We start from the raw sequence: 17,631 nt of genomic DNA on the forward strand, positions 1-17,631 counted from the left end.
ATTTTGCAGTGAAGTTGCAGTGGCTGCCATCAGCCAAACAAGTCAAACATCAAGGCCTTTCTAGAAGAAACCTGACACTGAACCCTGGAAGGTGAGATGTAATCACAGCAGGGAATGAGCACAGGATAGGATACCTTCTAATAACAAGGCCATACAAGTGCTGATCTATTGGCAATGTGGACAGAGGAATATTTGTTCTAAAGAACTCCCAGCTCATGAAGTTTCAGCTTCTTTCCTCTATTATTGAAGTAGGAATAGGAATGGGGAACTGAGTAAATATCAGAAACTGCCATACCTGAAGTCTGTGATTTTTTTCCACCTTTTTGGTTCATTGTATTTGTCCTAAAAAAAAATAAAGTTCAGGAAAAAACCATTATGCCATTGCCAACAAACTCAGGAAGTCTTACCCTAGTAATATCATTATGTACCGGGATCAGTATTAAATAAGGGCTATTTTAGTCTCTTTCTGTCTGCAGTAGTAAGCCTTGTTTTGAAGTGCAGGCACACTAACACATGGAGATACTTGAATGTTATAGACTGCACTGAGATATGACACATCTGAACATAGCACACATCTGAACACACCACTTAGGGCCTAGGTGAAGCTTGAGAAGCGATTATGTTGAAGTCTTGTTCTTTGTTGTCATGCAGATGCTCGTGTAAGTGACAGAGTTTTCATTTCCTTCTGCCATCTAACTTTTGCTTGCCTAGTTTGTGCAACACCACCGACAAAAAATCTGCTCCTTTTCTGCACAAGCCAGGATGGATATGGCAGTGAAGGACATGCAGAAAAGACAGATTTCTGGTGCCAGAACATGTTGCTGATTTTGGGCAGAAAGGAAACACTGAGTCTGCCCTGTGCTATATGATTCTGTCATACACTGGGTGTACAAATCAAAGCTGCCTGTATGCAGATCCTTCAGCATTCAAGGAGACCGCTGGCACTTAAGTCACTGAACATTCATGACTTCTGCTTGATTGCCAAGCAGAAGTCTTTGTGACGCCAGGGGGTGGGAGGGTGAGCAGGGGGAATGGTCTTTCAAAAGCACCTAAATGTCTGAGAAACCAAAGTCTGGATAATTGGAAACCCCACCCTGTATTCTTCAGCTTCCTAATCCATTAAGGCATTAAGAAAATCACAGTAACCCTGAAAAGGTGTTGCAATAATATATTTTCTGAAGACAAAAATATGACTCATTTTACTTTTCAAAGTCAGCAGCAGAAACTAAGTATATCAGAATCGTTTTCCAAACACGCCTACCTAGTTTTCCTCTTTTCTGTGCCTTTGCTCTTCTTTGTATCCAGAGGATCTATATTCTTTGACTGCATGGTGGTTTCTTGCCTGGTTGGTTTCAGGGAGCTGTGGAAGGCTTCCCCTTTCCTTCCACTCTCTTCTGTGGGACCCACTGTACCTGAGAGGGGAACTTGGTTGGAGGAGGTTTGTTTAGTAACAACTTCTTCCGCTGTTCTGGGGTTAGGCACGTCTTGTGGGTTGTCGCTCTTGAAGGAAAAAGGAAAGATTAACAGATACAGTAGCAACTGACATAAAAAATTGCTCTGCACAGAGCTGATGAGCACAACTTGAACTTTGTGATAAGATAATTTCCTATACAGTAGTCCCCTATATACTGAATATTCTGCTATAAAGTGTTGTCAGACAGACCATCCGTAGGAAATGCGATATATATACCTGGAAGACAGACTACTGTTTCTCCTACATTATCAATTTGTTGGCGATTATTGGCCTACAGCTTTGGCTAGAGGTGACTATGCAGTGCATCAAGGGATAACAGGTCCCAAAGCCTAACCTCTGAGAGCTGTTTGTGGCTTAACCTCCAAGTTCTCTGCTTCTGATTCATGTCCAGGACTCCTTTATCTCCAGGTTATTCTCCTCTTTTTGCTCATATTTGGAAGCTGAGATAAGATCTTTGCTCTCCCTCCTGTCCAGATTTTGAGATCCATCCCTACTAAAATCTTTCTAAATCTGCTTTCAGGTAGCTGAGGCAGGGATACCTGTAAGCCTCTCATGTGCAGTCAGCTTTCTGTCTAAACATGAAGAGAACAGGGAGGATGTAATAATGCAAAGGAAAATTCAAACTTAAAAACTGCCAGTAGAAAAGTAATAGTGAGTGACAGCCAACACCTCAAGGTATTGAAACACTGATCAACGTGTGACTGGAAAAATAAGACGTTTATTCTGCAAAGAAAAATAGAGATTCTAGGTCTGGAGCATGATTTTAGTATATTGAATCACTAGTAGCATCTGCTGTACATGCAGGAGCTGACATTTATGTCAGGCCAGCTTATGTCCAGAAGGTTGTACAAGGATCTAGTCGTTGACATCAGATAAGAGAGAAAGCAGAAAACCCAGAAGAAAGGTGGCTATGTAGGGAGAGTTGAAGGAGGAAAGTATCAGTTAAGAAATTTTATGAATCCTATACTTACTTTCTTTTAACCTATGCATTCTTAACCAAATATGATTGTGGGATGTGGCTGTGCAGATTTTTCAGCCAAATCTGAGTCCTATACTTTCTGCAAATCTAATCTGAATATGGTAGTTTTTCCCCTAGGTTTTCTTCAGTCATCCCTTTACCTCATCACTAATTTTTCTTGAAAGAATAATCTCTCACAGTTCTCTCCTCTCTCCAAAATTCTATTTTTTTTTCTAGTCCCCTTGTAATTTTTCTGCTGTATGTACACAGAGTTGTTCCTTCTCTCTGCTACCCATGGCCAGGGAGAAGATGGGAGGTCCTGAGTGCAGAGAAAAGATGTACGTCCAGCACTGAGCATTGGCCATGTGATTGTGTTTTTTTCTTCTCCGGGTGAATGTGCTTCTGCTTGGCTGAGAGCTGGGTTGGCTTGAGTGGGAACTAAAGACCCATCAGTGCCTGTGCTGACAAAATGTTGTTTGCTTGGAACATAGCTTTAGCCATTAACCATTCAAGTTCCTTCCTAAGTGTGACTCTAAGGTAGCAGGTCCCTTCTGTGCTTCAGTGAAATTTCTGTTTGTGATATTCTCTCTAGGACCTTCTGAAGCATTTTTGCTGACCCTCACTGTTCTTGTTTCTCTCTTAGCTACAGCGAGCAGCTGCCTTCTGCCTGTCTGGCTGCCCGCTGTAGCATTTCCCTCAAGAACTTTCTGTCCTTTGAATGGATCAAATGCCTTTACCCTCTTTGCTTATTAGCTGTCAGTCCCTGCATGGGTCTCAGCTGTGCCATGTCTTTCCTTCTCTGCTTTTTTCCAGCAGGTTGTGGAATTCAGTCAAAAAGCAGCATTTAAGAACATACCCCCAACTATGAGGAAAAAGTAAACACCAAACAATAAGTAGTATGCTATTTATTGATTCACAGAAATTTATCAGGGCTATGGTGTGCCTAGCATCCTCACTCCCATTGCCCTGAAATTCTGTAGGGAGCTTACAACAAACCAGTTATTTTGATAAACAGAACTGTAGCTCCTTCAAAGCACACACAAAAACTTTGACTTGAGAGACAGTAAAGAATATTGGCACAAGTGATACTTTCTGATTGGTCAGCTTGAACTTTTTATATCTATTTGCTAAAGACTCACATTTTCTGATGGGTTGCTTGAGCTGGGAACTTTCTTGTGACATGTGCCAAAATCCTTGCATTTTACATCGACTTCGGTATTGCTGGTATTTTCTGGGGGTTTCAGGAGAGAGATGAGCTGCAGCCACAGGTGGAATAGGTGTTGTTGCTGGTCTGGCGGGGCACAGAGCTCTAGATAATAGGAACGGCCATTTACTAATTTTAACATGAGGTGATGCTTATCTGTGCTGTGGACAGAGAGCTCCACAAACTTCAAGGGGAAGAACCTATAAAAAAAGGTGGAAACTCATCATTAAGCACAAGTGGAGATTCCTCTCAAAGAAAATATTGTGTCTGTAGACCTACAGATAGAATAAGACTAAAAGTGAGAAACTGGAATAGGAAGAAGCTGCCGAGTGGATTTGGACACTCTTCTTATGAGTGCCTTTAGCTGTTTGTGGAATAAATGCTGGGCAGCAGTGCACAGAATGGAGGCAAAGGAAGTTAGCTTCTCTGCAATGCCTTTATCCCACTGCCTTATTCCCTGACAATCCTGTACCCCCAATCTTCCTACCAGCTTTCAGCTTCTGATATATTTAGAAAAAGGTTTATTAAGTATTCGTAGTCATCAGCTATCTATATGCATGTGGGTAGCATTGGCCTGAAATGATGACCGGAGTGGGGCCTAAAGGTGTGTACTTAAACTTCAGTGATTCTCCTAACTTTACTGTGCTAGCGCTGGGACAAAGAATCACTGCAAATACGAGGCCTGTTAGTAAACTGACCCTTAAAAGAAGGAAAATACTGTATGGAAATGGGAAATACATTCGTATTTCTTACTTACTCTGCAAAGAAATATTTAACCCTTCTCGGTGCTAACTCACCTGGTAAGTGCTAGCTGTTCCATGTGGGATGGCTGCTCTGAGAGTTTCCAGAAGTTTGTCATACTTTCCTCTGGGGATATGGGCACTTTGCGTGCTACCAGCATCGCATTGGGCATTGGTGAACTGGGATTGGCAGCACAGATACCGATGGTCACGCAGCTGGGTCGGTTGTGGACAGAAATTGGTTCCCCTCTTCGATTAACCTGAACAAAAAAAAAAAAGCCCCATCAACACTGACATTTGCCATATAATCTCTCAGAGAATATACTACCAATACATTTCATGGTGTTTTGGCTTGGGGGCCCTAGAGCTTATGTACTGAGCTGGTGAGGAGAGAGGGGGAATATGGAATAACGAGACAGGAATGTGTATGAATGAAAAGGAAAGAAGTTGAATAAAGATAAAGGACTGGAAATCACTGGCTCTTGTGTAGTCCAAATCATTGGGTATCTGATTGCTGTGGTCAGAAACCTCTTGAGTACCATTTTCTTGAATTTCTCTTAGTGTAAACATGGTGGAAGAGGCACTCTGTTCTGATGATTCGCTGTCTTTGTCAGCATAACTGTGATATTAATGAGACCTGGTTATGAACCAGGATCCTACTAGGTACTGTACAAACACAGAATGGAAAAAGATCCCAAGCAATTTATGTGTAAGACATGAAATTACAGAAAGAGAAAAATGAGAAAATACAAGAAGTATGATCAAATCACATGTTATGTACTGTTGTCAGGGTTTGGTTTTGATAGATATCAGAGAAAGCGTGTCCTAAGAAGGAATTTGAAGGAGGACAGTACATTAAATTTGTGGATATCTAGCAGAATCTCCTCCCAAGTGTGAGAGAGAGCATGTAAAAAAGATCAAAGGCTTTTTTTTTCATTTTAGTGTAAATGAGTCAGTGATGTTGCTGTTTTCTTGGGTTGATTGGTTAGGGCAACTGCCTCCTTGATAGTAAATGAGGTCTGATAAATAAAGCAGGGATAAATCATAAAGTACCTTGAAAACAGAGACTCTAGCTAATTAACATTTCTGCATGCATATCAACAATGGAAAATTGAATTAATCAAGGCATGACCAAAGGATGTTGCAATTATCACAAAGTGAGGCAATGAATCCCTATGAAAAACACTGTTGAGATACGTCATGTAAGTAGAATTCATGTATTTTAGACACACTGTGAATGCGGTACTGTAGGAGTGTAGACTGTTGCCAGAGTCTTGCAGGGTTCTTTGGCCAGTGCTTAGGGTAAGTGACAGGCAGGGTAGTGACATTGCCTGCAAGGATATTAGAAGTTGCAAGCGGGGGGAGATTGCCTGGGAAAGGCTGGCTGCCATGTAGTCTAGGGTGAACTGACCTTGATAGCTAAAAACCTTAATAAGATCGCACAGAACCAGAAATTTGCTAGAACAGTCCTAGCTGTTGCTACAGGAAGGAGTAGAGGCTGACAAGGAAGGGTGAAAACATCACTCTTTGTCCTCCTGCTATAATTTGCAGCATTGCTGTTGCTGGGTTTCTGGACTATTGCCTTTAAAGTGTGAGCAGAATGAGTCTATAGGAGAAGGGAAACATATCTGTATGTGTGTCTTAAACAGAGATTAAGAATAGTGAGAATAAATGAATGAGGAATACCTGTTGGTATGTGAGGGAATACCTGTTGGTATGTGAGGGAATACCTGTTGGTATGTGAGGGAGGAAAAAAAGAGTAACCATTGCAGGCAATTTTATCTTGAGCATGCCAAATGATTTCATTTGCATGACTTTTTACCTGGACAAACTTGCTCTCGAAGATGGGAGCAGAGGTAAAAGGAGCATATTCTCCTTGGCTAAGAAGCCTCTGAAGGTCACCCATAATGGACGCCTGACTTGAACTGATGCTCTTAAAATCAAACTTGCTATTCATTTTGCCTATCCACAAAACAAAAATAAATTCACAAGTTAAAGGGAATAGAGATAACAAGGATATATGTTAAAAACCCCTGATTATGAAAAGAAACAAACATAATCCTTCCTGATAGGTTTTATTATACTACTAAAGAGCAGACCCTCTCCCCCCAAAACACACATTTTTAAGAACATGCAATCTCAAATGCAAAGGGGAACTTAGTAAGGCTTTCTCACAGCTCCTGACTCCTCTTTTACTATTTATTTAAGGAAAAAGGGCCTGTGAATCAATAAACACTAGTTTGCATAAGCTATTCTATACTTAAGTATGTTCTTCTTGTTTATAAGTAATATTGTATATTTTTGCCACTGTTAAGATAATATGTTTTTATTGATGTGTTTTTTACATGAGTATAGTGACATACTTTGCAAATAACAGTAGAAACCCTTGGGCTGTTCTCAGTGCTAGATGGTGACTTCTATCTTTGCACCTCTTGGATCACATGTTTTTGCCAGGAGTCAAGAAGAGGGCAGCACTTAAATGAAGTAGAAATTCTCCAGCAGCTGACCAGGCTGACTTTAACACAAAAGCTGGAGAATAAGTAACATAATATTGATTGACTTATTGAGGAGCAAAAAAAAAATATTCAAGGCTACTCATTAATTAAATTTCATAAATCTTTATTAATTTCTATTAACTTAAGTAGGTACAAAAGTCAAATGATTTGTTCACAACTGCTCAGTAAGTGGCAGAATGCCAAGAAGAATAGAAATACCCCGCCACTGGGTTTTTTTAAAAAATACATTTAGTAGACTTCTACTTCCCATTCATACCTTGTTTCTCTTAGGTCAATCCATTTCTTACACAGAGGAGTATGTCTAAGAGAGGACACAAGTGTGCTAGTCCCTTCTGCGGAGCCCGCTGGAATTCTCCCAGCACTAGAAACCCATGATCGGCAGCGTCATCAGGCACAGTCTTGATGATATGGTTTCTCTGCTTGAGTTTCTTTAAGAAGTGATGATATGAAGAGAAGTGGTACACAAATGCATGTACGTGAGGCAGCAAGTTTTGTCGTAACAGGCAGGCAGGGTGGTTTAGAAGAACTCAGCCCTATCACTGCTGGCATCACAATACATCACCTGGTTTGTGCTCTCACCAGTCCTGGCAGCAATTCCGTTTCTTGGTTGCATCAGGGCATAGTGGTAACAGGTAGCATGGATTCACCTGTAACACGGGCACATTAAGGGCATGATAACATCAGAGATTTTTGCATAGGTAATGTCCATGCAGTGCAGGCTGCCAGGGAACAGCAAGAGTTGGTCTGCTCCATGAGGGATGGTGAGCTGGGAGCCAAGGATTACCTCAGCAGAGGCATTGCCTTCAACAGTCAAGGCATAGTCCTCCAATCGCGCAGAATTCAAAGTGAATGGGCTGAGCAGGGTGGTGGTAACAAGGTCCGCTGACAGGCACAGACAACACAAGGTGCAGAACCAGATCTGGAGTCCATCCTGAGACTCTGTTCCAGGAATCCAGTCAGGAGCAGCAGCAGGCAGGACCGGAGACAGGACTGTAATAGATGTCCAAGAAAGTCCACCCAGGAGCCAGGGCTGGTGATAGATACACCTATAGTCTCTCTCAAACAAGGACTAGGTGCCCAGGCCAGGGCTTAAGCGTATCTCCCAGACCCACGGGCAGGGGGTGTGGGATGGAGGTCCCAGGTGAGGGCAGTTAAGGCCTATTGGTGCACTCAGGGCCCTGGCCTGAGTGTTAATGAGCCAATTTAAAATGGAGCTTGTATTCACGTGTCTTGCTCTGGTTTGTAAATTTTAGCTTCTCTCTATACATTCTTTTGCCAGAGTAACCTTTCAGATCAGCCAGGTGATGTCATAATCAACCTATGATGTTAACTCCTGTTTTTCACCCTGAGTGATAACACTGCTGCTTCCAACTCAGCCTGGTGCTTGGACAGAGTTCAGGCCATGACTGAGCACCAGGCTGGTTGAATCAGAATTGATATTGCAAAATGACAGTTATGTTGTCTGACAGTTTGAAGAACTGTTGTGCAATCTCCTTTGCAGGTACACAGCCTCCTTTGGGTAGGTAGACATCCGCCCTTCCTTAGGTGGAGCCCCATAGGACAGCTTCTGGGCTGTCTGATAATACTATGCACTGACATAGCAATGTCCAGCAGAAATGCTTTCTGCTCTGCCCACTATACAAGACAACTCTGATCCAGTGTGGAAGACGATGGAGCTTTTCTCTCCCAGCTGGATTTCAGCTGTGTAATATACATGGCTGGAGAAGGATAAATAGCATTGCTCTAGCAAAACCACCACCACAAAGTCCTTTTTCAACATTGAATTGCCTTTCCTTCTCTAGCCAATGGAGGTGTCATTGCGAACACCACCAAGAGTGAGTGACTGAGCTGGAGGAGGCTGACTCCACAGTCAAGTGGTCACAGCTCTTGCCTGAACCATGGAAGGTGCAAGCCCTGTCTACCTACCCCAAATACACGCATATACTTAGCCCTTGTTTGGACTGTGCAGTAAGTGTGGTATGCGGATACCAGAGGAAGGAGAGTCTGAGCTAAGACAGCGGACACACCGTGCACAAGGACTCTTGTAGTGCAGGATAATAGCATTTTCACACCTAAGACAGCATTACTATGTGGTGCTCCATTGTGCTGTGTGCGTGTTCTGGCATGGGCATTGCTAGCTAGCTCAGGTGCCTCTGCATCACTCATCGCTCTAATGTGTTGACATGTATTTAATCTCCCTGTCTCAGGGTAAGGCATCAGCTATTGTAAGACATGTTGCTATCGGTTTTTTGAGACACGTTTTGTGTGGCTTTTGAGGGAGGTGGGGGGTGGGGTGAATCCAGTAGCCTGACAGAAGCAAGGCTGCTGCAGCTCCATGCCCCCGGCTCCAACCAACAATAAGGCTGAGCCTGTATTCCCAGTAGGTACAACACACAAACTCACATACACAACACATATATACAGCACTCACACAAACACAGGCAGCACCCATGGCCTCTTCCTGTTCCGCTCTCTGTCCGATCAGGATGAAGGTCCATGAGTGGGAAATACAGACATGTATGCAATGTACATCCCTTCAGCAGCTGGGCTCAGACACTCGGGCTGTCTCTCCAGTATCTGGCCCCTGGATCCCAGTTTCCCCAGCTGCTGGCACCTGGGCATATGAGCCCCTGAGGCTGCAACCCCACTCCTGTCACTGATACAGACCCCCTCACTCAGACACACACACGCACACACACGTGCACGCGGACACATATACATTGTAGTCTCTGCAGTAGCTGGCTTCGGACGCACAGTCCACCCAGTAGCTGGTCCTGGATCCTTGGTATCTCCAGATGCCTCCCCCCTGGAGACACCTATGCACACACACACACACACACACACACACACACACACACACACACACACATAATTTGACCCGCAGACCCCATGGTCTCTCCAGCAGCCGTCTGGGACTCCCCTGGTCCCCACAGTAGCTAGCTCCTCCCATGGTCTTGCCTCTTCCTCACCCAGGAAAACAGTTAGAAATGACATTTAAGAAGACAGGACAGACTGTGGTGATCAGGCAGGGCACAGGGCATGGCCAGACAAGCGTACCTGTTTACACTTGACCAGCCCTTTTTATCCCCTTATCCCTCTATTTTCCTACATCCGTTCCTCCCCAAATCCCCTACACCCAATCCTTTCACCACTTTTGGTTCCTCTCCTAAACATCCCATAAGTCTTGTGCAATCCTAAAATGCTTTTCCCCTGCATCGCATAATGTGTCCCGCACCCCCAGGCAGTAACCTCCCATAGTCTGAAGGTGGTTGTGAGAGCCCTCCCATTGCCTCGCATTGATGGTTTTCACACTTGGGCAGGGGATGAGGCTCTCCTGCAACAGCCCTGGGAGAGGCCCAGCCAGGGTGTCCCTATGAGTCCTTAACTTGGGTTCCTGCCTGCCATTGTGTCCCTGTGCTCCTCTGGGTTTGTGGTGATGGGCCTTTGATGGGCTGATGGCTCCTGCGATGGGCCTGGGAGTAGCTGGGGCAGGGTGTTACTCAGGTTCTCCCATCTGCTATCCCCTCTGTGCTCCTTTGTGTGTGTGGTTTTTGTCATTCCCCCAAAAAAAGGACTATTATTTTTGTTATTTTTTTGTTTTAATCTAACCCTAGCCACCACCTCTTAGAAAAACTCCAGCTAATGGAGAAGGCAGCAGCATGACTCCTTAGCAACGCAGGCTGCCAAGAGCATATTAAATCCTGTCTTCTGCTCTGTTCTCTGGCTTTTCATAGCACATTGGGCAAATTGATTGGATTTAGCAGGTGGGGAGTAAATTACAGAAAGTCAGTCATGGATGTACAGTGCCAACTGACTATCTTTTGTTTAGATGGGTTCAAGTAGCATTGTATCTGCATGTGTACCTCGCCGCTCCTGAAAGACTGGCAGATAAGTAGCTCTCAGGCCATTTTTATTTTCATTATTCAATACCTCTAGTGATGAATAGCTACCTAGTGCTGACACAAAAGCCCCGACAGGCTGTGCTTGCAGAAGTGTGTAGTACGCCACAAACAACCGGCTGTAATCAGCATTGGCTCCAGTTGACCTGCCTACACGTTCCTGTGAGCCAATTCCCCCGAGTACAGCACGTGCACCTACCAGGGGGCTCTGCAGAGCCACGTCCCAAGAGATTGCCCACCAGTCTTCACCATGAACATGCTGCTCCAGCAACCTCATCCAAATACAAGAAAGCTATAGGAAAATATTAAGCCCATTTTTTTTTCACTGCAGCTTCTCCATGTATGCACGAGGGTGGTCTTGCCTGAGGTGGGATTTATTAGGTCAGCTGGCAGTTCCCCAAAGTAATGCAACAGCATCCTAAAACAAGAGTACAGGTGAAGAGCCTGTCATCACCAGTGGGCAATCCAGCTGGCAATAAACCACAAGAAAAGATCAGGCATAATAAGGTAAAGTATCAACATTATAGCAAAACTGTCAAGCCACCAAAGCAGGTCTTTTCACACAGTAGAGAACAGATTCTCAGCTGCAGTAATCAATGCAGTCTCCGTTATCAGATTAAATTAAAGGAAAGTATATTAAAGGAAGATACTCATTTACCAGGACCAAGAACTGCAAATGGATTGCTCAAAATTGAGTGGAAGTAAGTTAAAACAGCTGAGGAAATTCAACAGACATAAAAGTAAAATGATGCGTATGAGGAAAACATTTTCTTGAACTGTTGTTACAATTACTGTTTTTAGGTTGACAACTACCAATTAAGAATGAGACTTTAAGGTTATCTGTATTTTACAATCCATAAAAACACATTGGTCAGAAGCACTGAAGAAAAAAAACAACTATTAGGAAGCAGAGAACAAATGGAAGTCATCATTTTGTGGTTATATGAGATAGTGATGCCTTTTAATACCGTGTGCAGTTCTGGTCTCCCTGTCTCAGACAGAATATAGTAAAACTGAAGAGGGTGCACAGAGGAGCAACAGGGATGATCTGATTTATGGACCCTTGGAGACAGAACATGACCACAAAGGGCAGACTACGTAGATTAGAACTCTTAATCCAGATGATAGCCATCTATAAAACTATGGATGGCCAAGTGAGGGTGACTTCTCTTTGTCTGCTCCAACGCAAAAGCCTAAGAGGCATCAAACAGAACTAGGAGGTGGCAGATTCAGCACAAAACAGAGGAGATGCTGCTTCATGCTGTGAAAGTGTGGGACTTCTTGCCACAAACACTGTGGGTGCTGGGGGAGTATTTGGAAGATGGATCATTACCTACTTGCCGTGCATTTATACTCTTTCTTCCTGAGATGTGAGCTATTGGCCACTTTTTTGCAAGGGGGAGATTGTTTTAAAATAAATTATCTAGAAGCGCACAGGCCACACAGCACAGGGAAGTTTCTGGCATTATGTTGTCTCCTCCTCAGCAGTTTCTCGAGTAGTCCCACTGAAGCTGCCTTCTCCTGCTGGTACCAGCCATTGCCAGTGTAGGAAGCTGTGTCTGCAAACATCTGGGTTGGCTTCTCCTGGCCCAGTGTCTGGTCTGCACATCGTTGCAGAATTGGGTCCCCCTTAGTGCTCCAACAGCACAGCGTTTCAAAATGATGAAGTCACTTTGCCACAACAGACCAACATCCCAGTTAGGAAATGCTCTTGTCAGACAGGTAATAACGTGTTATGTTGTTACGTGTTATGTTGTTTTTTAAAAGCTTTACATCCTTGATGTGCTAACTCTCATTTGTCCTGCTGATCTTTCTGATTTCTGTTTGGTAATGGCATCCTTTCAGACCATCTTGGGCCACAGTAAAATCCACATGAGGAGAATGTCAGGTATGGACAAAAGCCGCTCTGCATGCTTTCCTGTCAGTCTGGTGGGACAGCTCTGTGTGTGCCAGTGGCTGGTAACATGTTAGTATTGCACTATGACTTCTTTTCTTTTTAATGGAAGCAAATGCATCTGGATATGGCTCTCAATCTGGCAGTTCCGCACCTACAAAAGGAGTAAATCAGGGTTTTGAGATCTTACCCTGCTGTTGTTTCTAAGGTAGTTTTTGCAGGGATATATACTTACTTTCCATCTTCTCGTATACTTTTTTTGAAGTTACTTTACTTCTACTTTTGAATCCCTGATTATCAAGATCATGCCAGTGCATTTGCTTCCTCTGGTATGTTCAGATTATCCGTGGAGTTACTGATGTACAATCAGGTTTTGGTTTTGCTTGTGAATTAACTCTGCAAAAATTAAGTTGGCTGCCTATATTTTTAAACCCAAATTGGGTCCATGCGAATGCAGAAGTTCTTGCATAGGGACAGAGCGTGCTGGATGTCACTGTACAGTGCCGGGATGGAGCAAGTAATGCCAGCCAGACCAGTCTGACAACTAGAGAGCTACTGAGCATCTGTGCATCTCCCTTTCGAAGGCTTTCTATTCCAAGAGCTTTGTCAGCTTGTATGCAATATGGCATGAATGCACAGAGCAAGTCTTAATCTAAAGCTGGATATGAGTCACTAAGCCCTTTCAGAAAACATGCAACTAGCAGCACATCATGAGGCTGTAACATTTGCAAAACCCACAGGCTTTTCCTCCCCATGAGTTAGCCAAGAAGTGTCTGCATTTCAATGCCGAGTTTAAATCCAGCATGGGGCCTCACCTTTCCGGGTGGAGGCTGGGATATACTTACTAGAAAACAAAAGTCAAGTCTGAAAAAAACCCCAAAACACATCCCATAAAAGTAAACGTAGAAGAAACAACAATGTGGATTTTTTCACTCCGAGTAAATAGAGAAGTTGAGCTGCTGACAGTATCATGCTGAAGGGGTGCAAATGCTGCGTTGTGTCTTTTGAGGCTGGCTGGCTTTAGGAAGGCGAAGGGGTTGCCAAACCATTTCGTTGCCAAAACAATTAGAGATCATATTCTTCATTATGAGGTGAAGGCACTTAATTGCAACATACTGGCCAAATACTGCTATGGGAAACTATACCTTGTCTCTATTCAACAGGTTGCTGCTTCAGCGATCATCAGCTGCTGCAATTATTCTCCCCACTGCAAATCCTTTTTCTTCATCAATAGTTGTGACTTTGACCACCTTGTTGGCCCCCTCTCCTAGAAATGTCTCTGCTTTCTTTGACTACAGGCATAAATGCCCTTCCCCGTCTAACCTGTAGTGCTAAAATTCAGCTTTTTCATGGGAGTAACGCCAGCTGACTGTAACTAGCTTCAGGAAGGAGACTGCCGTAGATATAAAGCACTTAAGCAAAGCGTTTCTTACCTGGTATTTTGGGAAACGCGTAAAATAACCTCACAAAAGAAATATTAGGTTGAGAATATATTCCTGAATTTATTTGGGATAAAAGGCTATTACAAATGTTTGGAAAGTGTCATCATAAATGACAGACAATTTTGATGCTTTTTTTCTGATATTAAAAACTGGTTTCAATTTTCCAGCTAAGGAAAAATAATTTTTTTGGCAAATTTTATGCTTGAGCATTTCAACATCTACCCTTTTCCTTCTTATTCTTAGTTTCCTGTCAGGTAAGAGGAAGAGTATAAGGATCATTACATGTCAGCCCGATCTACTGCTTGATAACGTAGCCTGAATTGGGCTCCGACTCCTCATTTGATGCTCTCACACTCTCCCACCTAGTTCCTCAGGCAAAGTACAAAGCTGTATATCCAAATATACCAAATAAATGTATGCAAGAAGGAGACTCTGCCTTTAAAACAACCATTGAACTTGATTGCTGATGAATCTTCATGCACTTCCTGAGAGATGTGTCTTCAGCGTTAACCAATACTTAGGGCCCTTACTTTGCTTGTCTTCTCTTTGTCAACTGCAAAGACGGGCACCTGGAAACACCTCAGTGCTGTTATCATGTAAGAAAACAAAGCTGTGATATGTTTCTTATATTTTGATTTAATGTATATTTTTCTTGTCTAACACAAAGCCTCACAAACAGTTCAGGTGATGGCGCTGTTTTTCAGAAGCTGAGTATTAGAACATAATGGAGGGCCATAGGAAGTGGTGGGCCATCTTAGCCTGGCATCTGCTTTCCAAAATAAGATGTCCCACTTGAAGTCTCAACTCTCAGACATAGTTCCTGCCCTGCAAGTGCTGGCAGAGCTGTCAGCCTGAAGAGCTTTCCTGAGCATGACTTGAGGCAGGCCCCGAACACTGCTGCCATAGGAAGGCAACGAGGCTGGCACGTGCCATCCCAACACTGACAGACTTGGAACCAAGGCATCCGGAAGGAAAAGGTGGATCCAGTCACTATGCTGGGCACTTCTGTGGTCAGTGCAGGGTACCTGCAGACTGCCCGTGGCCTGAAGACCATCTTTACTGGGCCTGAGGCAAGCAGCACGGCTTCTGGACTGAGACGTGCCAAAGAAGACAACCTTCAGCACTTGGTGCAGAGCGGCAAGCTGGGAAGGACAAAGATAGAACCTGCAGGGTGATTCCAGTTGCATATTGTCCTTAAGCAGTGTCCGTGTTGTAATATGATTTAAGTGCAATCCTTCAGCTCAAGAATCAAAAAGGCTAAAGATTCCACATTAATTAGTAATCTCTGGAGTCATACAGATCTGTAATTATCTACGGATCAAAGACATTTCACGTTTAGCATATTTTAATATCAAGATAGAATTAACATTGTAATTAAAGTCTTGAAATTAGTATTTGGAACAGGCTGGTCTATTCTTCTATTTATCTGAACAAATACAGCCAATTTTTGAATGATGTTTCACATCCAGGTGTACAATCAAGGTTTTGGTACCAGCTAGCCAGGATACAAAAGTTGCTGTAGGATTTGTAGGTCACTGTAGGATTATCCCAGCTGGATGAGTGGGACTCGGAAGGCCCACTGCATATGGTCATTCCCATGTATAGGCGCTGAAGAAAATGCTGTAAAAAGAAGAAAACTACAAATGTTGGAATACTAACCTTAACTTCAGTCATTGCTGGCATTGCTTCTTGTTGTTAAGTAAGTTACCATTTTGATTGTGCTAAAACCTTGTCTAGAGAGGTAAAAACAGTGAAAATATTCCTTAAAATGTTTCCATTTGCAAGTCTCAGTCCTTGAACCAAAGTAACCACATACTTGAAGATCCGTTTGTCCTTGATTTCTTTTCTGAAGCTTCCAACCTTCCCTGAAACTGTGAGTTGGGAACGTTAAAAATAAAAAAGTGATTTAAATGTATCTATTTATATCCATTTATATTACAACAACCAAGGCAAATTCTTCAGATTTTAGGCTTGATAATTGAGACATAGTTGTAATAATGATTTATTACACAGCTCCCAGAGTTACCTCTCCAACATACTGCTATGGCTTTCAGCGTTAACGAAGGCTGGGCTGTGAGCATCTCTCTCAGAAACTGCAAAGCTTATTTTCTTCCATAAAACTTTGAACGCTGGGCAGAGGGGATTACAAAAGACAGTGGAGTGGCTAAAGCAGTTTACGTTATCAGTGATTTGGAAAAAAGTTATCTTGATTAACCTCTAAATGCTTTATTCGTTACAATGGTAGTTAAGTGTTACGATGCCGAGATACGGTTTAAACAGAGCCATGCATTATACACAGCATTGTGCCAACTCTTCTCTGCCACATTTGTTTTGAGTAATGGTTTTAGTGTAAACCAGACCCAAGATATGTCTGGCTAGGTTTCCCCACATCCCTCTTTTATCTTTGTCTAGCATCTCCAATTGCATGAACAATCTTCCCCGAGGTTGTTGTTACTCGTGTCCTTTATAAATTTCCAATTTTCATTATATGCGCTGCCTGTAATAACTCCTAACTACATAATAATCCTTTGGATTATAAAAGGCAGGGTTCTTACGTTATTTCTCAGAGAGGAGTTAGCTCTCCTCTCTCTTCCTTCTTCTGTGGTTTACAGCATTTGTACAGTAAATACAGGCATTCATGAATTTAATTTGGTACCATCCTGCTGCTACATAGAGAGATCTCAAATGTGGACACGTAGCCCAGAACAAAGAAATATGATCAGCAAGTTGTGTTACTATTTTTCTGAAAGATCAGCCCCTGGAGTGCCTTTGAACACGGTGTGTGCCCACCTGCCTTCGACCTTGGCAATGGCCTCTGCAAGGGGTATTCAGGCTGTTGCACAGCAAACAAAGAGTTTGGTTTTAAAACCAGCCTCGGGGTGCCCTCTGCGGTTATCATAGAACTACAGCTCCGGTCCACCCTGGAGCTGGCAGTCAGGACTTAAACCCAGTTTTCTGTGTCCTCCCTGACTAAGTCTTCAAAAAATACTATAGACAGATGTTCTGGCTTCATGAATGGAGTTGATGGGATAGCATTTTACCCATGAATTCCAAGAAGCAAGGTGTTGCAGGGCACTGCTATGGTCTTAATCCCAGAGGAAATGTGAAATTACCAAAATACATAATCTGGCGAGGGCCAAAGAGTCCCAGTATCAAAAAGAGAATCTCATGAAAAAAAAAAAAAGAATGCTCTATCAAATTCCACACAGTGGAATGCAGCACAAGGGCTGTTTGCAACTGCTATGCAATTTAGACGGGGAAAAAAAAAATATTCGCCAGCTTTGACCGGTCCAATTGTAAAACCCCCCAAATGCTGCCTCCATTTTGTCCCTTGGGAGATGAGTGAGAGAGCTCACTCTGTATTTTCAGTTCACTCGTGATACTGTACATGAGGGAAGTAGATTCCATATACTATTTTCCCTTCCTTCCTGTCCTCTTCCCCCACCCCAAATACCCTCTTAAACCACTGGTTTTTTGGTTCAAACAACAAGGCTAAACAGGTGA

At 43.1% G+C, this 17,631-nt stretch overlaps 1 protein-coding gene across 1 annotated transcript in view; it reads right to left on the reverse strand.

The window, feature by feature from the left end:
• Nucleotides 1-11,068, reverse strand: part of FAM71D (family with sequence similarity 71, member D) — a 48,514-nt gene extending 37,446 nt beyond the window's left edge. The window contains exons 1-5 of the mRNA XM_009320999.1: nt 10,756-11,068; nt 6,199-6,338; nt 4,434-4,636; nt 3,572-3,836; nt 1,262-1,500 (exon numbers count right to left, since the gene is read on the reverse strand). Of these exons, the coding sequence (XP_009319274.1) occupies nt 1,262-1,500; nt 3,572-3,836; nt 4,434-4,636; nt 6,199-6,338; nt 10,756-11,068 (1,160 nt within the window). The remainder of the gene's footprint in view (nt 1-1,261; nt 1,501-3,571; nt 3,837-4,433; nt 4,637-6,198; nt 6,339-10,755) is intronic.
• Nucleotides 11,069-17,631: the final 6,563 nt, after the last annotated feature.

This window comes from Pygoscelis adeliae, unplaced genomic scaffold, assembly GCF_000699105.1.
Source record: "Pygoscelis adeliae isolate BGI_AS28 unplaced genomic scaffold, ASM69910v1 Scaffold3, whole genome shotgun sequence".
Lineage (NCBI taxonomy): Eukaryota > Metazoa > Chordata > Aves > Sphenisciformes > Spheniscidae > Pygoscelis > Pygoscelis adeliae.